This window comes from Pongo pygmaeus, chromosome 10 (genome assembly GCF_028885625.2).
Source record: "Pongo pygmaeus isolate AG05252 chromosome 10, NHGRI_mPonPyg2-v2.0_pri, whole genome shotgun sequence".
NCBI classification, from domain to species: domain Eukaryota; kingdom Metazoa; phylum Chordata; class Mammalia; order Primates; family Hominidae; genus Pongo; species Pongo pygmaeus.
In genome coordinates, this window is record NC_072383.2 from 54,409,641 (window position 1) to 54,432,821 (window position 23,181).

The window sequence follows — 23,181 nt, forward strand, 5'->3', positions numbered from 1 at the left end:
ACTCTAATGCAGAGGTTCTCATCGGGGCAATTCTGCCCCGTAGGGGACATTTAGTAATCTCTGAAGGTATGTGCTACTGGCATCTAGTAAGCAGAAGCCAAAGATGCTGCTAGGCATCCTTCAACACACAGGACAGCGCTCCCCCCACCCGACAACGAAGATATTATCTGGCCCACATATCAATAGTGCCAAGGCTGAGAAACCCTGTTCTAATGTAAAAGCTGTCCCATTCCTGCCCACACCTTGGGAAAGTTCCAAGTTTTCACTGTTCCCAGTTCCTGACACTGCAAATGAGGATGCTTTGGCTTTTGTATCTAAAAACCTCGTCTCCCTGGCTAAGCCATCTTCTTCCACCAATAAGAGCTCCACGTAGGCTGGGAGAGGTGGCTTATGCCTATAACCTCAGCAGGATCACTTGAGGCCAGGAATTCAAGACTGGCCTGCGCAACATAGTGAGACCCCATTCTCTACATTAAGAAAAAAAAAATTCCAAGTACCAAGCCACAGAATAAATATGCCCTCTTCTCCAATCATGATAACCCATTCTGAGTGCCCTGGTAACAAGCTTCCTTTGAACTCTGACTTGGACAAACTATATCATATACTGACTGAGGCTCAAAATATCCATCCTCTCCTTAACTACCTTCCCTAGTCAGGACTCCAAGTGAGGCAGAACAAAGATAATGAAAGAAGGAAGATTATACTAAGAGAGGGCTACTCAAAGAAAACTGTCACATCCAGGCTGTTCAGAAGAATTCAAAAATGACTGTTCTCTGTCCTTATTTCTTCTACATTATGTCGGTTCCACAGCATCAGTTGGATATAAGTTCCACCATTATATCTCCAGCACCTAATTTAGTGCTAAGTATTCAAAAGAACCAAAGGAAATATTTGTTGAGTCCATGGACTGAAGAAATGAATGAGTAAATCTACCTTTTCTGCCACTACCAGCTTACTCATCCAATGAAGGTCATGGGCTTTGCTCTTACTATTTTCAGAGAACAAAAAAAAACTCAGCTTCATTCTTCACAGAGATAAAAATTTCAAGAGAGAAGAAAGGCCTCAAATCTTGACGTACTTAAAATAGCCATTCCTTGAAGAAAATAAGGCCTGAAAATAGGGAAGAACTGATAATGTAAAAAGCCAATAAATTAGCTAGGTGTGGTGGCATATGCCTGTAGTGCCAGGTTCTCTGGAGGCTGAGGTGGGAGGATTATTTGAGTCTAAGACCTGGAGGCTGCAGTGGCCTATGATCGCATCACTGTTCTCAACCAAACAAAAAAATAAATAAATGTAAGCTCTGAATTAATAAAACGTTCTGCTTGGTTTAACTGAACACTCGAGGCATATAATAGGTTTTTATATATTTGTTAATTAAAGAAACTACAGGTTAAGTTTTCTGCCACATTTCTGGTCATTTTACTCTCAGAAGACCAGGAATGCCTCTGAAATTGCAGGACACTAAAAGCCACAGTCCAGAGGTTATATTAAGGTTATTTCCCTCTTTCAGCTCTGATTGTTTCTTAGAATTTATTTATTTATTTATTTATTTTTTGAGACAGTGTTGCTCTGTTGCCCAGGCTGGGGTGCAGTGGCACAATCTCTGCTCACTGCAACCTCCATCTCCCCGGTTCAAGCAATTCTCCTGCCTCAGCCTCCCAAGTAGCTGGGATTACAGGCACCTGCCATCATGCCCAGCTAATTTTCATATTTTTACTAGAGACAGGGTTTCACCATGTTGGTCAGGCTGGTCTTGAACTCCTGACTTCAGGCGATCCACCCGCCTCAGCCTCCCAAAGAGCTGGGATTGCAGGCTGAGCCACTGCACCCGGCCAGAATTTAAACTCTAACAGTTAAGGACTCTACCCTTTCCACCCCCAAAAATGAACTAAGCAGGCAGGTTAAGGACCCCATTCATGAGGCAGGTTACAGAGTCCAACCTCAAAAGACTAAAAGTAGGAAGACCATCTATCTCTTAAAAACTTCTTCCTTTCTTTGGTAAATTTTTGGCAAGATTACAGTATTTTAGTCTGCAAAATGCCCCCATAATAACTGTTCTCTTTAATGAGGAGAAAAGACAAAACACTAAGCCAATGCTACTTTTACTGCTAGTGACAGTATCTTCAAAGTATCAGATATCTTCAAAGATGGGCTTTTTTGTTTTGCACAATTTTTTAAATTTCAAAATTAGGCAGACTGACAATAACAAGCTGGTGAAAAATAGTCCTACTGACCCACATGAGATAATACTGAGAAACTATTCATCTTGGGCTATATATAAGGCATATGAGGACACCAACATCCTAAGAAACAAACCAAGAAGATTATTTGCCCCAGGAATTATCTCAAATTTTATACTTGGCATTATTGCTGCTCTTGATACATCTCACACAAGGTCAAACATCATTATCAATGACTAACTTCTATACTGTTTTAGCAGTAAAAATAGCAGTTTGGTGCTTGACCTCTTCAGTGGTGACAAGAAAGGTCAACAGCAGGAAGACACTGTCAGTAACCCTAACAAGCTTTGTTTCTCTCCTAGTAATACTTGATTCCAGAGCCGCAAGACTACAAGATGAACCTTTCATTCTAGACTGGCTCTGGGGTCAGCCCATACAGCTCTCTTTACACCTCAGATTTTTTTCTTTCATCGAGAAGCTTGAAATATTAAGAAATATATTTCTCTGACAGAAAAATGCACCCATTTTATAAGAAGGCCATGAAAGGTTTGCTTCATTCAGCTCCCAATTCAATCATGTATCAAATGAAATCACTATTTTCTCAAAATCAGCTTTTCTTTTAAAAGTCCAAAGACTCAAGAGTAGTTATTTCTCCTTTCTTTACTCTTTTAACCCCCAACAGGGAAAATCAACTTGCTGTTCTGTCAAGTGCCAATTCAGGTAAGCAAAGGCTGAAAAAAGGGGAACTTAAAATCAGCATCAAATCAACCCCATCAGACAGCAACTTAAAGGAACTAATCAGGGGCAAGAAAAAGGATGCTGACATCAGATGGACTTCTTTTTACTGTTTCCAGAATATCAAAAACCCCAACAGCCCCAGTGAGAAGAGCAATGATGCTATCTTACTAGTGATGATGCCACTTTCACACAATCATAAGTGTTTATCTGCTCCCATACTGGATCTTTAATCTAGGGATCTTCATCTAGGTGGGAGGGGTTTTTGCCTGGAAAATAAATAGTGAAAAGATGATTTAAATGACAGGCTTAGGTAGTTTTCAGAATAGTCCAAATAATCTTAAAATGTTATCTTTCAAGGCTTGGCACGGTGGCTCACGCCTGTAACCCCAACACTTTGGGAGGCTGAGTTCGAGTTCGAGACCAGCTTGACCAACATGGCGAAACCCTTCTCTACTAGAAATACAAAAATTAGCCAGGCATGATGGCGCATGCCTGTAATTCCAGCTACTGGAGAGCTGAGGCAGGAGGATCACTTGAACCTAGGAGGCGAGGGTTGCAGTGAGTCGAGATGGTGCCACTGTACTCCAGCCTGGGCAACAGAGCGAGACTCCATCTCAAAAAAAAAAAAAAAAAAATTTTATCTTTCAAAATCGAAAATCCTGTGGTCCTGGTGTCATAGGCCGGGCACGGTGGCTCATGCCTGTAATTGCAGTACTTTGGGAGGTTAAGGCAGGCGGGTCACTTGAGCCCAGGAGTTCAAGACCAGCCTGTGCAAAGTGGCAAAACCCCACCTCTACAAAAAGTACAAAAAATTAGCCGGGTGTGGCGGTGCGTGTCTGTGGTCCCAGCTACTCAGGGGGCTGAGGTGGGAGGATCACTTGAGCCAAAGAGGTTGGGGCTGCAATGAGCTATGATGGTGCCACTGCACTCCAGCCTGGGCATCGGAGTGAGACCCTGTCTCAAAAAAAAAAAAAAAAAGAAAAGAAAAGAAAGAGAAAAGAAAAGAGAGAAGAGAAGAGAAAAAAAAGAAAAGAAAAGAAGACCAGGTATGGTGGCTCACACCTGTAATCCCTGCACTTTGGAAGGCCGAGGTGGGTAGATCACCTGAGGTCAGGAATTCGAGACCAGCCTGGCCAACATGATGAAACCCCATCTCTACTAAAAATAAAATAATTAGCTGGATGCGGTGGCGGGCTCCTGTAATCCCAGCTACTCGGGAGGCTGAGGCAGGCGACTCGCTTGAACCCGGGAGGCAGAGGTTGCAGTGAGACAAGATCACACCACTCCAGCCTGGGCGACAAGAGCAAAACTCTGTCTCAAAAAAAAAAAAAAAAAAAGAAAGAAAGAAAAAAAAAAAAAGAAAAAAGAAAAAGAAAAGAAAGAAAAACAAAATTCTGTGGCCAACTGTTGCCCCTAACCAAATCCAGTGTGCAACAAAATGCCTGGGGACATAGCACACAGTCCATCACTATATGTTACAGGAGAAATATCCTGGGATTATCAAGTGAAAAGAAAGAAAAAAAAAATCTGGGCACAAGACTTTACAGGGAACAGAGGAAAAGCTTACCAATCTCCAAGAAGAATAAGAGGGGAGACGTTCTTTTATGGATTAAAGAGTAAGTCATATGATAACAAACTGTACTATTCTAATTAGTTGATTCTGCAGAAGGCAGTATCTCCAGCACCCTTAGTCAAATAACAAGCTTCCCACAGGGGCTGCCCTTAGGCTAGAATCACCACCAAGGACCGAGTTCACCAATCTCAGTCTGTAAATCAGTCCCTACCCCCAACACACAAATCCATCTAATAGTTAAATCTTCCTCACCCCTTCCTCTTCGTCCATTTCTCAGAATCTACCCTTCTTCACAAGCTCACTCGCTCAGGTGCTCTGCAATATAGAAACTGTCATAATAACTATACTAAAGTAGGACCCCAAGAAGCTACTCGTGCCACAAAAGATCTCTAGTCTCCCTGACAGCTCTCTATGCTGAGGGAATTTGCATCACTTATATAGAGTGTACCCCGCTGGTAGATAACTGAGTTTGCTTCTCTATGACCTCTAGCTCAAGGGAAAACAAAACGAAACCAGACAGGAAGACAGAGATGTTCTGGAGGAGGGATTGGGATACGTGAGTCAACTGAAGTTGACTACTTCCAGTTGACAAGTTTACAAAAAAAAAAAAAAAAGTCCAACGAAAGGTCTCTCGGACCACATGGTTGGCAAGATCCAAGCTTGCCCAGAAGGCTTCAGAAAATGAAACCAAATCTGACTAAAATGGACATTTCAAAACAACAAGACACGCAGCAGCAAACGCACAGCTGCCATTTCCCGGCCACTTCCTGCGGGAGGCTGGGGGAGGGGCTGTTTGTGTACAGATGGAGGTGGAAGCTATCCCCTCCGTCGTCCCCCAAAGCAGACAAATCTCTCACTCCAATAAACCCTACAAAGGACAATTGCTATTGGCATTGCCTCCTCCTGAAAACTGGGAACACCGGGAAAGAAAGGAATGATGCGGTATCATCTTTCTGCCACGGAAGCGGGGATCCCCTCAGTGAGGAATATCCTTGGAAAAAGGAATTCCTCTTTATTCTTCCCTTCTGCCCCTCAGCCCAGCTCAAATTCGAAAGCCTCAGCGGAAGCCCTATCAACCTCCATCCCCAGAGTGGGGGATTCTCCCGGGACGCGAGGGCGCCGAGCCAAGCGCAGCACCACCCTCAGCAAGGAAGGCCCTCTCCTGATCTCCACGCTCAAGAGAATGGGTGCGCTCCCCGAGGGAGACACCCTCAGACCCCTAGAAACCCCTTCCGCCCTCCACTCACCGCAGTCAAAATGCCCAGCTCCCCGCAAGTGGAGCGTTTAACCCGCCAAGGGAACCCCCTCACCCACCCCTCGCGCTCAGGCAATCCCCACCCCCACCCGAGGAGGTGGAGCCCCTCCCGGGGATTCCATCCCAAGTCCCCCACAGGAGTCATCTCCACCAGCCAGGCGGCTTCTCCGCCTCCTCACTGTCGCCGGGAGCCCCTACAGCTCCTCCTGCCCCCGCGGCCCGTCCGGGGTCCTCAGCAGCCCCACCAGCTCTGTTCTCCTCCCAGACCCCAGAGCAAGGAGACCCTCGCCTCGGGTTGGATCCTCGCAGGAAATAAGCTCCCGTCGGCTTCCCGCCCCGGCAAGGCTCAAGCCGGCTCTGGAGCCTCCGTTCCCCGAGGGAAGCCTCGGATGAAAGCAGGGCTCTCTCCCCCTCAGGCCCCTGGCCACAGACCCCACCAACCTGAGGCAGCGGCGTCCAGCCGGGCTCGGGGCTTGTCTCTCCCCGGGGTACAGGCGGTTCACATGGCCGCGCTCTGGGCGCCAGAAGGGGTGGAGACGCCCGCTGGGGAGGGGGTCTGGGGCCCGGGGTCCGGGAAGGGGGAGGGGGGACGCGGCTCAACCGCGGGGCCCGAGAGGAGCCAACATGGCCGGCGGGGGAGGAGTGAGTCGGAGCCGGAGGGGGCGGAGAAGCCTCGGCCGGGAGAGTCTCCCCACGCGGCCTCCGCCACAGGGTCCTAAAGCCCGCCAGCCTCTCTTTCCGACCCAGACCTGGGTCCTAGCGCCGCTGTGTCTCCTGCAACCCTGGCCACCTTGCCCACCTGGCAGCTCCCTCTGCACCCGCATCTCATGGCGGCAGTAGTCCTGCTTCACACAGGGCAAACTGAAAGGCATGCCACAGTCCCAAGGTTAACCTAAAAGACTAGACCAAAAGTCTAGGGCCAAAGGCATGTGCCACTTCTCTAACAGGCTGGTAGGGGGTGAGAGTCAGGGGAATTTCCGGGAGCAGTTATTTCCCAGGTAGGGTAATGGAAACGTGGAAATAGAAAGGTTAGTCACTCAGGGCGCGATTCAGTAAAGGGATGTGGAGAGGCAAGAGTCGGCCACCCACTCACCTCTGTCCCTTCAGTGCAGCCTGGTCCTGCCTGGATCACCACTTTCCTGGCGACATCTGCAGGGCCCTGGTCACCGGAAAGGAAAGATTCCTGTGCGTGGGGGAAAGAAGGTTCGGCTCTGGAACCAGACAGCAAAGACCTGAGTGTAGCCTAAATGCAGTCAGAGAAGTAAAGGATAAGCTGAAAACTAATCAGCAAAAAGATGCCACAAATGTCCACCCATTCTATGGTTCTGGGAATTTTTTTCTGACAGGGCTACATAACTGTGTGAAAACTCAGAAAAGTAAAATCTAGCAGAGGACTAGAGTTTGGCTGCCACCTAAAATGTCTACTGCAGGGCACCAGGATGAAGAACAGTGTCATATGATGTTAGAGCTTAGAGAATTTCTAGTTCAGGCCGGACGCGGTGGCTCACGCCTGTAATTCCGGCACTTTGGGAGGCCGAGGCAGGTGGATCATGATGTCAGGAGTTCAAGACCAGCCTGACCAACATGATGAAACCCAGTCTCTACTAAAAATACAAAAATTAGCTGGGCGTGGTGGCGTGCCCTGTAATCTCAGCTACTCAGGAGGCCGAGGCAAAAGAATTGCTTGAACCCGGGAGGCGGAGGTTGCAGTGAACTGAGATCGCGCCATTGCACTCCAGCCTGGGTGACAGAGGGAGACTCCATCTCAAAAAAAAAAAAAAAAAAAAATTCTAGTTCAACCTTCTCTCCTTCATCAAATGAAGAAATTATGACCCAAAGAGGTTCAATGACTTCCTCAAGGTCAAACAGTGGATAAAATATGACAAGAAAGGAAACCAAGTTTCCTTTCCTTGCAACTCAACACTTTGCAGGCTTCAAGATAATTCCCATTTAATTCAATGCAATGCAGTTCTAGAAACAATTGCCTAAACTGTGCAAAGCTCAGGCTGCTGAATATTCTGGAAAAGCAACAGAGTGGGGATGATGAAACTCTGCCAAGTTGAGGGGTGTCAACAAATACGTTTTCCTCTGGGGGTCTGAGGAGGAAAGAGATCTGAAAAATGGGCAGAGTTGGGGGGTGAGATCCATCACTCTACATTGGATTTTCTTACTCCACAGAGGGGTGGGCTCTTCCTGAATTTTGGGGAAAGATTCCACCCCTCCCCCCCACTACAAATGGCTCAGAGAGGATAAGAAGGAAGCTAGCTTTAGCAAAGGCTCACAGAGTGTGTGGGCCACAGACACAGAAGGCTAAGGGGGTTTCTTTTCCTCTCTCGAGATAAGTAGATTACCAGTGGAGGGAATAGGCAGGTGGAAACCAAAACCCTTCTCTCCTCCCTGTCAAAACAACAGATTTACAGGTCACCTTGGGGAAAAAAGAATACTCCTCCAACAGCCTGCTGACCTCAAGTCCCTGAGTAAGTGGAGGTCACACTCAGGGGAGAGGTTTCCTTCCTTCTGGAGAAAGGAGGGCTCTGGCAAACTTCTGCTAAGAAATGCCTTTCTATCCCCAAATAAAAAATAAAGGCAGGTGAAGAAACGCATAAAACTGACGCCTCAAGGGCGGCGGGATGGGGGTGGGGGTAAGGAAGCTGGTATCCCTTTGTCTTCCCTGCCCTTTTCCAGGGCAGATGAGGGAGACTCATCCTACCTCCTGCTCCCAATCTTAAAGGGGACCAGTCGGGGACTGGGCAGGCAGGGGAGGAGCCTGCGCCCGTCAGACGGGTGTAGCCACGCCCCTCCCCACACCCACACACACCCGCCGCTGGCTCCACTCTGCTCCGGAAGAGCCGGTTATACTGTGCCCCACTGACCGCCCCCACCCCTTCCGAGCCCCAGGCCTAGTCTCCAGGGCAACCTTTAGGCCTTATTCCAGCCAGGAGCGGTTAGGAAGAGGGGTGTTGGATAGGAGAGGACCACTTGGGATTAGAAAAGAAAACGAGGTAGGATCTATTCATCCCATCTGGTGCAGAAAGACTACAATCATCCTCATCCCTGAACGAGACCCCGCCTCATCTCATCTAATCAGGATCTTCCTTGCTCTGAGGAAGGATGAGGTTGGGGTGACAGTGTGCCCAACAGCTGGATGTTTACTTCCTGCTAGAAGTCACCTCATGCTGCAGCTGTGCTTCTCCCCCCATCCAGACAACAGAGGGCAGACTGACCCCAAATGTCCCAAAACATTCCTCAATCCCATCAGATGTGGCTGATCACCCACCCACCTCTCTTTTCCCCACCCATTTCCCTTCAGGAAGCTACTAGAAAGGAGAAGGGGCAAATGGTCATTTTATCAGCAACTTGTAAGGAGAGTCTCCAGGGAATAGGCTGAACCTCCCTCAAGCCAGGCCAGTGGACTTCTCATGAAGAGAATGGGGAGGGACAAATTAGCACCTGCTCCCCCTTTCTCACCCTCCCTGTGTTCCTGCGGCACCTCCCTGACTCTGGGGTCAGCTGCCACAGTGCCTGGCTCCACTCTGTAGCCAGATGGCTGGGGCTGGGAGGAGGAAGAGAGAGAAGGGGATTTGTTTGCATCCCTCTACGTCCTTCCCTCTCCCCCACCAGATACTCCTGGCATCCAACCCCAAACACCACTGCTGAACACCCTCTCCTCCCCCCAGCACCCCCTCCAAACATGACTTAGAAGAGTCTGAAGCAGATCCTGGCACCCAGTCCCCTAATTCTGGAAGTGAGGAGTGGGAAATGAAAGAGCATAGCTAGGGGCGCAGCTGGACTGGGGGAGGAGGGGGAATTCTCTAATGGAGGTGGGATAATTATTAAAGACCTCCCTTCCCCTCACTGGCTGAATGGATCATACTGTTAACAGGATCTGTCTAGCAGGGAGATGGCTCTTAGCCGGGTAACCATTCCAACTAGACCCCCCCGACCAGGTTAAAGCAAAAGTCTTCACCCCCTCTACATTCTGGGAAGGCTAGATTCTCCCATAACACATCACAAGGACCATACTCCTCCCTTTCTTCCCCCACTTTTTTTTTGTTTTGTTTTTTGTTTGTTTGTTTTGTTTTGAGACAGTCTTGCTCTGTCGCCCAGGCTGGAATGCAGTGTGGTGATCTCAGCTCGCTGCAACCTATGCCTGCCAGGTTCAAGCGATTCTCGTGCCTCAACCTCCCGAGTAGCTGGGATTACAGGCACACGCCACCACGACCGGCTAATTTTTGTATATTTTGCAGAGACAGGGTTTTGCCATGTTGCCCAGGCTGGTTTCGAACTCCTGACCTCAAGTGATCTGCCTGCCTTGGCCTCCCAAAGTACTGGGATTACAGGCGAGCACCACTCCACCCGGCCCCCTTCTCCCCTTTAAGTCGAGAGGTGGCTCCTCAGATTCACAGTCTTGTTTCCAAACTTCTCAATGGGATTCTCTATGGTGGTCCTGGAAGTTAGAGAAAGCCCCTATTTCCTAGGGAGTCGGGGGGCTTCCTTTGCATCTGAACAGAGAAGACCGGACTTCTCTTGCCTTCCCCATCGCCCCAACTCCCTTAGAGATTTAGCCCCAGCTCCCCACGCACTCTCTCCCAACTGTCCCTGAGGTCCTGAAGCACAAGACTCCGACAGCGCCCTGGCCCCCAGCTCCCAGGTTCCGGGGGAGGGGCCTTCCTAGGCTGCACCGACCAACCCTAGGCCCAAGAGGAGAGCCATTCCCACCTGGGCTCAGTAGGCGGTGCTGAGGTTGGACCCCAAGCTCCCGGAGATGTAGGGTGGGGTGAGGACTACAGAAAAGGTTTAGATGGGACTTAGCTGAACTTAAAGGGCTGAGCGGAGCAGGGGCAGATAGTGCTATCGATGTTGCTCCCCCACCCCCCTTACTACGGGGAAGGAGAGGAGTTGGGGTGGGTATCCCCCCTCCCATTGGGGTTAGGAAGGCGTGGGAAAGCGCTAGTTCCAGAGGGGAGGAGGCGAAACCCAGACCGCGGGAGATTTTTCTGGCGAAGAAGGCGCGGGGGAGGGGGAGATCCTGGGCCCAGAATAGGAAAGGTACTCGGGAGAGGATGGCGGAGAGGCGTGAGAAGCCTCCGGATTCCGGTCGCAGAGGACAGGGGGAAAATGGGCGAGTAGATAGTTCAGGGGCGAGAGGAAGGGCAGCTCCCTCAGGGGGAGAGTCAGATCCCGAATCCCGGGGCAGCAGGGATCCCGGGGCAGGATACCGCAGGAACGGCCCGCCAGGGTACTCCGGAGCTGGAGGTGGGTGCCCCGGAGCTGGAGGTGGGTGCCGGGCCTCACCTGGAGCAGGGCCGGGCCGCAGGCGGCGGCGGCGGCGGCAGCGGCGCAGGTGGCCGAGCCGGGCGGCGGCGGCGCCTCCTCCCCCAGCCCTGGGCCGGCGGCGGCGGAGGGGAGGAGGTGGTGCTTAAAGGGGCAGGAGCTACCGAGGTGAGGACAACCGCTCAGGAGAGCAGTCGCGAAGGATCCACTGGGTGAGAGGATAGCGGGTGGCGTCTCCTAGGGGCCAGAACCAGGAAGGATCCCAGATGGGAAGAAGAGAACAGATCCCAGAAAGAGACAGAAACTTCTGCGGTGAAGTGGGGGATGGTGGTAGGTCCGAAAGGAAGGACTTGGGAGAGCTCTGCCCGCGCTCCCAGGGCACGAGCAAAGACCGCTTCACAAAAGAGGCCGGGGAAGGCAGAAAGAGCTACATGGGCTCCTAGGAGGCCTAGGGGTGCAGGAGAGGGAACTCAAGGCCGAGCCTGCTGGGGGTCACGCGCAGCGCCCTACTAGGTGAACTGGTTCCCCGTGTTTCAGCTCCTCAGGGCCCCATCCCTACAGCTGTGGGGCCTTTGGAATCAGGAAGCCACGAAGGCAAAAACCTCCTATCCTCTCAACCTCAGTCCTGCCTCCCACTCAGTGCCCTCAGCGACTGTAGTGTGGGGGCCATCAATAGCAGCCCTAGTGAGGCTGATGTGGGACCATGAGAATCGACTTTGGTTCAGTTTTCCCCCAACCACCACCACCCTTGCTTCAGTCTCTGGGGCAACAGGAAGCAGCTGCTCAGTGCAGCCCCCACCTGAAGGTGGGTCAAGGTTGGGGAGGAGAGAAGACAGACTTAAAAGGCCTTAGAAAAATGAGAGGGAGGGGAGGCATTTTAAAGACCTTCCAGCACTGCCAAAAGCCGGCTTTACTTTTGTGGGGGCTAGCAGTGAGTACTGTCAAAATTTCCTTGAATCTCAACAGCTTAAATGGGGAGGAGCAGGGGCAATCCTCCACGGGGCGGCGGGGAGGGGGCTGGGAAAGCCCTGGCCTAAGGTGCGTCTCAGGCTCTTCCTTAGAACTGGGGCTTGCCCATACTCAGGATCCCGTGGTCGGCAGCCTCGCCAGCTGAGCCCTGTGCCCCCCATCCCCCAGAGTCCTGTTTCCTCTCCTTCAACCCCCAAATGAGCAAAGGTTAGGCCCCACCCCTGCTGAGTCAGCCAGGGAGGGAGTAGGCATCCCTCAGGCCTTCCCCGGGGCTGGTCCCCATACTCACCCATGTCAGGCTGGCAGAGCTCCAGGCTGGGACCACCCAGCTCCTCACTGTCCTTGGGCCCCTACTTCACGTAAAGATTGTTGTTGGATCCTCCCAAACTGTGAGCTGGGAACTAGCAAGAATCAAAAAGCCAGTGTATGCTTCCTGCGAACCACACAGCCTGAACTGCTGTAGGGTGATGTCCCTGTATGACAGACTGGGGTGGGGAGGGAGGAGGGAAGGGCGGGGCTTTCTCTGGGTGGAGAGAGGGAGGAGGCGAGGACAGGGCAGACCAGGAGAAATATGGAGGAAGGTGAGAGCTGTGTTGACACTCCGGTGGCATGATAGAAGAGGCCGGCAAAGGGGGAAGGAAACAAATAGTTGCAGCTACTGAGAGGGAGAAGGTTCTCGATAAACGCTGAAGGACGTGAACGTGTTGGGGGAAGGGGTGGAGGGATGCAAAAGACCTTTAGGATTTCAGTTCCCAGGTCTGTATCGGGTGACGTGAGAAAACAAAGCAGAAAGGGCTGACCTGTACCCTAGGGCTTTTTCTGCCAGCTTCTTACCCACTCCAGAGTCAGGACCTAGAGGAAGTGTCCCCACCCCCGTAACTCAGCATTTCCCCAAATTCCAGCTTTTCTGGGAGCAAACTACCAGCACAAGCAGCTCAGGGGCTCCACCTTCTGTCCAGATAATGACACAGGAGAGACTGCGGGAGAGGCTGCTGCCAAGGACGTCATAGGCAGATGGAAGGAAGCTTAGAGGCCCCTACTCCACCCCTGGCGCCGCGCCAAAAAGCTCTCCCCAACCTTCAGCCCCCAGGGGCCTCTGAATTGGGAGCTCAGCTTGTCCCCGCCCAGCTTCTACCTAACTTGATGGCCTCAGCGGGTGGAGCTTATAGATGCAGGCTCCTCCCCAGGACAAAAGCCCCAGCTGGTCTGTAAACAGTCTTTAACTGAGAGCCACATCCCAACAAATGGCCTTCATGGATTTGAAAATGGGATCAGAGTTCTTGCAGTCTCCAGTGCTACCGAGAGAGGGCAGTAGGATGGGTCTGGTCCCGGAAAAGAACACGAGGGGAACCCAATCTGACCTTGCACAGTTCTTTTAAATTGAAATGGTGAAATATACCTTCTACCCCTGCACCAGTCGGCTAAAATGAAGGGAAAATAACCTAACTTCATTAGTTTAGAAGCCCAAGCCAGCAACCCTGAAAATTGCTATTCCCTTGTAAGATTATCCTTTCTGGACTTTCATAAGGGGATCTTCACAGAGGGTGGACTAGGCCTTATGGTATTATATGCCTCTGCATAGCCTCAAGGAATCACAAGCAACTTTTATTTAGGCTTGCCCAAAATGTCAGGAAGTAGTTAAGTACACTTTCTGAAGACATGAAGGCCTAACCAAGATGTAGAGAACCCTTTTGATTCAATTTTAACAAAGATCAGTATTCTTCATCACTATTTCTTGAAAATTTAATTCATTAAACTCAGATTAACCCCTGGAAATAAGTTATTTCTAAAACGAGTTTTTCCCAATATGCCCTTCAAAAAAGGCCTATTTTTAACCAAGAAGTAGGGATGTGCCACATGGAATAGAGGCCAAAAAAAAAAAATCAATTTGTATTGAACAAAAGGCCCCAAACTGAGGCCCTACTAAGATCACACTACCCACAGGAAACCCCTCACGAGAGGTACAGTTGTCCATCAAAAGAGAATGGCTATTTTCAAGGACTGATTTCAGACATACATGGCCCACTTCATGCTGAAACTGCTTCTTATAGCCACTCTAAAAATCTAATTGTTGAAAACAGTGCTGGTGATGTGAGACTACATACACCTGTAGCCCCAGCTACTCAGGAAACTGAGGTGGAAGATCTCGAGCCCAGGAGTTAGAGACCAGTCTTGGCAACACAGCCAGACACCGTGTCTCTAAAACTAAAACTAAATACATAACCCTTCAGTGTTGACGATGTTGTCAGAACCAAGAGAATCAGACAAATTCTGAGGGGTGTACATTTTATTGGAAACCTTAAATACCGTTCAGAAAGAATGTATGTTCAATCAAGGCTCTTGTGCAGCCTACACAGAAAAATGAAGCTTTTTGGGTTAGGGGCAAGGAGAGGGACAGTACAGAGGACAAAGACCCCTCACGATGAATGCTCTTCAGCCAGCTTATCAGCTTTTGCCACAGCTTCTTCAATGGGTCCCACCATATAGAAGGCCTGTTCTGGGAGATGGTCATATTCACCTGTATGATGGGGTTTGAAAAAGAAAAGAGTAAGAAGTGGAGGGATATCAACTTTCTGCATCGTGTAACATTCCTCACCACTTGAGGCCATCAGTTAGAATGTGATGAATTCATGTCATCCTAGAAAGCTTAAATTTCCCTCACAAATCAAATTTACAAGACATGATACAGTACGAATTAAGAACACATGGGCCAGGCACGGTGGCTTACACCTGTAATCCCAGCACTTTGGGAGGCCAAGGCAGGCGGATCACCTAAGGTCAGGAGTTCGAGACAAGCCTGGCCAACATGGCGAAACCCCATGGCTACCAAAAATACAAAAATTAGCCAGGCGTGGTGGCATGCGCCTGTAATCCCAGCTACTTGGATGGTTGAGGCTGGAGAATCACTGGAACCCGGTAGGTGGAGGTTGCAGTGAGCCGAGATTGCACCAGTGTACTCCAGCCTGGGCGACAGAGACTCAGTCTCAAAAAATACATATAAAATAAAAGGGAGCTAGAGAATCAAGTAACAAATCACACTCAAATTAAATGTAGAGTATTTTCAAACAAAATTAATGGGAAAGTTTGTTTTTTAAATTAAAAAATATAATTAAGCATAGTATATTATATATTGCTTAACGGTTGTTGGAATGGGACCACAGCACAGTAAACATTCAAGATTTTGGCTTTTCTGTGATCTTATGTTCAGCTTTGTACTCAGAATCTCACCTGCCAAAATCTGCTGGAATCCTTTGATGGTCTCCTTCAGGGGTACCAGCTTCCCCATATGACCTGTGAAGACCTCAGCAACCTGGAATGGCTGAGACAAGAAACGCTGTATTTTCCGTGCACGGGACACGGTCAACTTGTCTTCCTCAGAAAGTTCATCCATACCCAGGATGGCAATGATATCTTGGAGGGATTTGTAGTCCTATGAGAAAAAAGAAGACTGAGTTAAGTATTCTCATTCCTTTAATTTGGACAAGCTAACAAAGGGAAAATTACATGCTAGGGGGCAGAGAAGGTGGTGGTGTTATGAGGACCCTCAGCCAAGAAAGATCAGTGTCTTGTTCCCCATAGTCCTAGTTTGGTGCTGTTAGAAAAATATTGCATTCTGCCGGGTGCGGTGGCTCACGCCTGTAATCCCAGCACTTTGGCAGGCCAAGGCGGGTGGGTCATGAAGTCAGGAGTTCGAGACCAGCCTGACCAACTGATGAAACCTGGCCTCTACTAAAAATACAAAAAGTAGCCAGGCATGGTGGCGCGCACCTGTAATCCCAGGTACTCAAGAGGCTGAGGCAGGAGAATCGCTTGAACCTGGGAGGCGGAGGTTGCAGTGAGTCGAGATGGCGCCACTGCACTCTAGCTTCGGCGACAGAGCGAGACTCGTCTCAAAAAAAAAAAAAAAAAAAGAAAGAAAGAAAAATATTGCATTCCAAAGCGTACCTGGAAACTCAAGAGACCTCATTAGCTCTCACTAGCAATTGCTAGCCTTAACTTTCCTTGCTCCAAAACAAATCACACAAATCACTAAGAAAGATCCAGTCCTAACATAGTCCCCACAATCCCTCATTTTGACTTTCCGGACACTGATCCCACATAGTAATATACTCACCTGCAGGATCTTTTGCACCCCACGGGCAACATCGTAATGCTCACTGCCAACAATGTTGGGATCCATGATACGAGAGGTGGAGTCTAGAGGATCCACAGCTGGATAGATGCCCAGCTCAGCAATGGCACGCGACAGTACAGTGGTAGCATCCAAATGGGCAAACGTAGTAGCAGGGGCAGGGTCAGTCAAGTCATCAGCAGGCACATAGATAGCCTAAAGTGAGATCCCATGAAGAACCGGAACCAAAGTAAATTTTTTTTTTTGAGACAGGGTCTCACTCTGTCGCCCAGGCTGGAGTGCAGTGTGCAATCTCGGCTCACTGCAACCTCTGCCTCCCGGACTCAAGCAATTCTCTGCCTCAGCTTCCCTAGTGGCTGGGACTACAGGTGCCCGCCACCACACCCGGCTAATTTTTTTGTATTTTTAGTAGAGACGGGGTTTCGCCATCTTGGCCAGGCTGGTCTTGAACTCCTGACCTTATGATCCACCCGCCTTGGCCTCCCAAAGTGTTGGGATTATAGGTGTGAGCCACCACGCCCAGCGAACCAAAGTAATTTTACTTAAGCCATCCCCCTTTCTGACCTATCTTTATTATCTCACTCCATATTCTTAGCACTCAAAAGACCCTTCTTACCACCCCTAATACCTGCTGAATAAGCTGACAGATTATCTGGTCTCTCAGCCATGATGGAATAATTTTTAGTATCATTCTTTTTGTTCTTCATTTTTTAACTATTTTAACGCCCACTTTTAGAATTAAAAACAAGAGGCTGGGGGCTGGGCACGGTGGCTCACGCCTATAATCCCAGCACTTTGGGAGGCCAAGGAGGGCAGATCACAAGGTCAGCAGTTCGAGACCAGCCTGACCAACATGGTGAAACCCCGTCTCTACTTAAAAAAAAAAAAAAAAAAAAAATTAGGCGTGGTGACGCATGCCTGTAATCCTAGCTACGCAGGAGGCTGAAGCAGGTGAATCGCTTGAACCCAGGAGGCGGAGGTTATAGTGAGCCAAGATCGTGCCACCACACTCTAGCCTAGGCGACAGATTCCGTTTCAAAAAAAAAAAAAGAGGCCGGGCACAGTGGCTCACGCCTGTAATCCCAACACTTTGGGAGGCTGAGTCAGGCAGATCACCTGAGGTCAGGAGTTCAAGACCAGACTGACTAACATGGCGAAACCCCGTCTCTACTAAAAATACAAAAATCAACCGGGCCTGGTGTTGGGCATCTATAATCCCAGCTACTCAGGAGGCTGAGACAAAGGAATCACCTGAACCCAGGAGGTGGAGGTTGCAGTGAGCCAAGATCGCGCCCACTGCACTCCAGCCTGGGCAATGAGAGTGAAACTCCGTCTCAAAAAAAAAAAAAAGAATTAAAAACAAGAACAAAAAACTTCTTGCACAGTAGTTCATTACACTGAATCATGAAAAGTTCCTACAGTTTAGCCACATTTTTTACTATATGTAAAATTTATGTAATTTTACTATATATCCTATCTATATATATTTGAAAATGTATAGTACATTAATGCAGTAAATTTTTTTTTTTGTAAACGGATTATCACTCTGCCGCCCAGGCTGGAGTGGCCCAATCTCAGCTCACCACAACCTCCTGCAACCTCCGCCTCCCAGGTTCAATTCTCCTGCCTCAGCCTCCCGAGTAGCTGGAACTAGACAGGTGCCACCACGCCCAGCTAATTTTTTGTATTTTTAGTAGAGATGGGGTTTCACTGTGTTAGTCAGGATGGTCTTGATCTCCTGACCTCATGATCCACCTGCCTCAGCCTCCCAAAGTGCTGGGGTTTTTTTTGTTTTTTTTTGTTTTTTTTGAGACGGAGTCTCGCTGTGTTGCCCAGGCTGGAGTGCAGTGGCGCGATCTCGGCTCACTGCAAACTCTGCCTCCTGGGTTCACGCCATTCTCCTGCCTCACTCAGCCTCCCAAGTAGCTGGGAATACAGGCACCCACCACCACGCCCGGCTAATTTTTTTTGTATTTTTAGTAGAGACGGGGTTTCACCATGTTAGCCAGGATGGTGTCGATCTCCTGACCTCATGATCCACCCGCCTCGGCCTCCCAAAGTGCTGGGATTACAGGCGTGAGCCACCGTGCCCAGCCCCAAAGTGCTGGAATTACAAGTATGAGCCACAGCACTCAGCCCTAATACAGTAAATATTTAATGCTCAGTTTCCATATAGCTCCGGACTCCCCTCAGACTAGAAACCATTACTTTGTGATCTACATTTAAATGTATACCTTCATTTATGTTTTTTTTTTTTATTTTTTTGAGGCAGAGTCTTACTCTGTCGCCCAGGCTGGAGTGCAGTGTCACAGTCTTGGCTCACTGCAACCTCTGCCTCTGAGATTCAAGTGATTCTCCTGCCTCAGCCTCTGAGTAGTTAGGATTACAGGCACCTGCCACCACGCCCAGCTAATTTTTTGTATCTTTAGTAGAGACAGGGTTTCACCATGTTGGCCAGGCTGGTCTTTTAACTCCTGACCTCGTGATCCGCGTACCTCAGACTCCCAAAGTGTTGGTATTACAGGCGTGAGCCACCGTGCCTGGCCCAGTAAGTTTTATACATCTCTCTACATACATACAGCTTTGTTCCCCAGGCTGATCTCTTGGGCTCAAGCAATCTTTCAGCCTCAGCCTCCTTAGTAGCTGAGATGCACCACTGCACCCTGCCTTTATACAAATCAGATCTTCATCTATGTAATTTTTCTTACCTGTACAGAGGTGATAGATCCCTTCTTGGTAGTGGTAATTCTTTCCTGCATAGTACCCATGTCAGTGGCCAGGGTAGGCTGATAGCCCACAGCAGAAGGGATTCGGCCCAATAATGCAGACACCTATAAGAAAAAAAGGTCTTAGGTGTCTACATCCTTAGCCTCATCTGAATAGCTCCAAAGAAAGGCCAGACGAACCGGGTCCTCTCAAGCCTTCCCTCTTACCTCTGAACCAGCCTGGGTGAAGCGAAAGATGTTATCAATAAATAGCAGTACATCTTGACCTTCTTGGTCTCTGAAGTATTCAGCCACAGTCAGTCCAGTCAGAGCTACCCGGGCACGAGCACCAGGTGGTTCATTCATTTGACCATATACCAGCGCTACCTGCAATAATCATACATAATTGTAAAACCTGACAAAGGAGTAGAGAAGCCACATACTGAAGGTTCCCAAATCGGAGAAACGACCACAGATCCTTTCTCAGAAGGTGTCAATGTTTTTGTGTGCAAGTTTCTTTTCCCTATTAGAGATGCAGTTCAAAACAAAAAAGACAGCTTCTTATATTAGAAAGGCAAAACTATAGTAGAAAGGAAATAAAAACCTATTCAAGTTAAGTGAAAAATACAAAATAGGCTTAACTGAAACATATGTACCATGTCCAATCCAGCTCTCCCAAAATTAGCTTTCAAATGACGGGACTATCTACCAAAAAGAAAACCTGGAAATGTTATTTAATGTCAGTATCAAAGAGGAAAGAAAATGTCCATTTGTGTATTAGAAGTTGGGGGGGAAAACACTAACAGGTTTCCTTTGTAGGTCCTGGGACACGAAAATGAAAATATTAAAATTTTCTTAAAAAGAAAAATAAATTAAATAGAAAATATAGAACATGGCTTCAGTTGGCAATAGTTTCCTGGCATAACTACCACGTGGACGTCAATTAGCTCAATGCTTACCTTAGAGGTGGCATCTTTTAAGTTGATAACACCAGATTCAATCATTTCATGGTATAAATCATTGCCTTCACGGGTCCTCTCACCAACACCAGCAAACACAGAGTAACCACCATGGGCTTTGGCGACATTGTTGATTAACTCCATGATCAGTACAGTCTTGCCAACTCCAGCACCACCAAAAAGCCCTATAAGAGGTTGAAAAGAAAGAATATTTAAGAATTCTGCTTTCCTAAATAAGCAAACTTCAAAAAAAGGAATTGCTTCCTTCCATCCTATTCCTTCTCAGAAATTGCATCTGGCTTCAGCAAACTCAGAAGAACGAAAGTCAGAACGTACTCATCAGTGAGGAATAGATGTCAATATCCACTCATAACATTGTATGAGTTTTTCCTCCCATATTAGGTTTGGAAAATATGTACCCCTTAATAACATACCAATTTTGCCACCCTTGGCATAGGGAGCTAGCAGATCCACAACCTTGATACCAGTCACCAGAATTTCCTGCTCAACACTCATTTCCATGAACTCTGGAGCCTCAGCATGAATGGGAGCAAATCTGTAAAGGTAGAAGAGAGGATGGTATCTACTCACCTTGTTGAAAGCAAATGATAATCTTATATATCCCTCCCTATCAACTCTCAAGTCCATCCCTTTACTTGAGGAACCACAGTCTTATCTCCCCTTTGTTACATAAATTAGATAAACTATCATCTAGGATCTACCCCAACTTTCTGCAATAAAGAAAATCATTATCTTAGGAAACAATAATCCCATTCCCTGACTTTAACTGTCATAAATTTTTCATTTTACTGAGCCTTAACCTAACAGCATTCCCTCACATAGCAATAGCAAATACAAAAACCTACAAGTTTTGGAGACTCCTAAACCTAAGCCATAAGACCGAGTCTTAAAAATACTCAACTAGCTGGGCACAGTGGCTCATGCCGGTTATCCCAGCACTTTGAGGGGCCGAGGTGGGGGAATCACCCGAAATCAGGAGTTCGAGACCAGTCTGGCCAACATGGTGAAACCCCATCTGTACTAAAAATACAAAAATTAGCCGGGCATGATGGCATGCACCTGTAATCCCAGCTACTCAGGAGGCTGAGGCAGGAGAATTGCTTGAACCCGGGAGGTGGAGGTTGCAGTGAGTCGAGAGTGAAACTCCTTCTCAAAAAAAAAAACCTCAAGTAGTAGGCTTTTGTCAATCAGAAATTCTGCATCCTAATTTCTTCAGGTGAAACTGCACTGTGTGATTTTAATAATCGAACATATCAGAAGAAAAATTCTGCTTTAGGAGAACGTATCACCTTAATGTGTAAAACTGCAAATAACAGAAGTTCCTTTGTGCATAGATGCAATAAGAGCAACTTACTGTTTGGTTTTGATGGGACCTCTTTCATCAATAGGTTCTCCAATGACATTCATGATTCTGCCCAAAGTCTCAGGACCAACAGGAATTTTGATTGGTGCACCAGAATCCAGTACTTTCTGGCCTCTAACCAAGCCTTCTGTACCATCCATAGCAATAGTCCTTACTGTGCTCTCACCTGTTAGATACAGGCATTGCAGGGTTATACATAAGGATAAACTGGTATCAAGACCTAAGTCGACCAAGACTCCTTCTCAGTACCTAAATGTGGCTTCAGCAAACTCAGAAGAACGAAAGTCATTTTGATAAAATCATCATAGAAGGGAGACAGCTTGGTTTTTGGGATATTTGGGCTACACAAGGTCTTTACTATTCCTAACAAATTCTACTTACCCAAATGCTGGGCCACCTCCAAAACCAGTCTGGTCTCCCTGCCTTGCACTTCCAGGGCATTTAGAATTGGTGGTAGCCCCTCATCAAACTGGACGTCCACCACTGCGCCAATGACAGCCACGATGCGCCCGGTGGCGGCGCCTGCTTTTGGCGAAGGAGATGTTTGCACCGCATAGTCCCTGACTAACAAAAGATATTGGAAAGAGCTGGGGTCAGGCCAGTTAAAGGTCATCGGAAGCCAGGACTTAACACACAAGGAGAGGAAAACTCAGCCGAAGTCAGGCCTATTTCCGCTTGTACGGAAGGCCTGTCCAAGAGGGAAGGCCGCGCAGCGATCGATAAAGCGCCTGCACAGCTTTCCCATCCGCATGCACAAGATCCCATTTTTCGAGAGTTCAGCACCCCTATTCAACCGGAAGGTCAACGCACCTGCCCGCACCTTTTCCCTCACACGAACTTTATACAAAATGGGACAGAGCTGGGTCGAAGAAACCTCCTATGGGTGTCCCATTCTTGTTCTCCCGCCATTAGAGAGCAAGACGCGGCTCCAAGCATCCTTTTAACACCACGGATCCCTTAGGCCCGAGCTACCATCGTTCCCCGGCTCAAGGTCATGGGGCGGCAAAATGGAACGTTAGCTCCTAGAGAAAAGCACTTACCAGGATGGACCACCGTCGGAGCGGCCCGCAGTAAGAGCTGACCTGGGGGCAGCGACGCTGAAGGGGTGAGTCCTCTCAAGGCCCCGGAGGCCGAAGCAGCGGCCACCCGACCCACAAGCCCCAACATGGCGTAGTCCGGGTGGAGACTGAAGGCTGCGGCAACCGTAGCCGCCTGCTCTCCTGCAGTTGAGGCGAGGCCTACGCTGCAGTAGGCAGGTCCATTGGGTGAATTGGCTGCTCATCATTCTCTGTGCTGCTTCTACAGGTTAATACACGCTGATCTTCTCATCCATTGGTCAAAACTGGTGCTAATCTGAAACTCCTTTTTTTATTGGACAATGTGAGGTTAGAGGGCGTCACTCTGAGCCTCGAAACTTAATTGGATCATAGCGACGTCCATTGGACAGGGTAATCAGAGGAACTACGTTGAGGAAAGGGGCCGAGTTCCTGTTGAAAGTGCGTGGGCGGTCTTTGCCTGTCCTTGGGCTTTCTCCTTAGATAGGTCCATGATCTAGGTGACAGCCACAGGGGCGGGGGTTAGGGAAGTGGTAGTGCCTTGAAGCACCACTGAAGGTGAGCGTGGCGAAGTCAGGAGCCCTCTGTAGAGCCAAAATACGGTTTCTCTCTCGAAGTAGTGAGACTGGAAGATCCCAGGCGATTGCACAGATTAGCAACCTAGACAAGATCTTTATCATTTAAACCTATTAAAATGAAAGAAACTAATGTAACCAGTACTTTAGCTGGGCATTGAGGAGACTCAATAATAAGATAAATAAGACTAAGGACCTTCCTTTTAAGGTCCAGGTGAACAAACAATGCAATAATGTGATGGTTCCTGGTTAGCATAAACTGGGTGCACGAAAGAGGAGGGGATAAATTTGGGTCACCTAGAGATACAGAATTGTCCACCTTGAAGGAAGCTGAGAGACCTCAGCTATGAAATGTGAATAGAAATTCTTAGGGTAGGCTGGA

General features: G+C 48.5%; 2 protein-coding genes and 2 non-coding genes across 15 annotated transcripts in view; all 4 read right to left on the reverse strand.

Moving 5' to 3' along the window:
* The window catches only part of BAZ2A (bromodomain adjacent to zinc finger domain 2A), a 40,614-nt gene extending 27,649 nt beyond the window's left edge, over positions 1-12,965 (reverse strand). For 2 of the 12 annotated variants that reach the window (XM_054443653.2, XM_054443651.2), the window contains exons 1-2: positions 12,824-12,963; positions 12,279-12,390 (exon numbers count right to left, since the gene is read on the reverse strand). In XM_054443653.2, coding sequence (XP_054299628.1) covers positions 12,279-12,282 — 4 coding nt within the window. In that variant the 5' untranslated portion in view covers positions 12,283-12,390; positions 12,824-12,963. Of the gene's footprint in view, positions 1-3,086; positions 3,185-4,743; positions 4,786-6,187; positions 6,375-6,839; positions 6,930-11,041; positions 11,111-12,278 lie in introns of those variants that run through there. The other 10 variants (XM_063647017.1, XM_063647013.1, XM_054443652.2 and 7 more) reach the window with 9 other exon arrangements.
* A 1,296-nt stretch (positions 12,966-14,261) lies between these two features.
* Positions 14,262-22,905, reverse strand: ATP5F1B (ATP synthase F1 subunit beta). Its single transcript, XM_054443667.2, has 10 exons — positions 22,210-22,905; positions 21,551-21,733; positions 21,161-21,335; positions 20,220-20,341; positions 19,786-19,970; positions 19,055-19,213; positions 18,830-18,952; positions 16,104-16,316; positions 15,218-15,419; positions 14,262-14,507 (listed from the first exon to the last, which is right to left on the reverse strand). The coding sequence occupies exons 1-10, from the start codon at positions 22,334-22,336 to the stop codon at positions 14,407-14,409; spliced, it is 1,590 nt and encodes a 529-aa protein (XP_054299642.1). The 5' UTR covers positions 22,337-22,905; the 3' UTR covers positions 14,262-14,406.
* LOC129011058 (small nucleolar RNA SNORD59) lies at positions 20,063-20,133 on the reverse strand. The gene has a single exon (XR_008493188.1). It is a non-coding gene; the product is annotated as a small nucleolar RNA SNORD59 (small nucleolar RNA).
* Positions 21,407-21,481, reverse strand: LOC129011057 (small nucleolar RNA SNORD59). The gene has a single exon (XR_008493187.1). It is a non-coding gene; the product is annotated as a small nucleolar RNA SNORD59 (small nucleolar RNA).
* Positions 22,906-23,181: the final 276 nt, after the last annotated feature.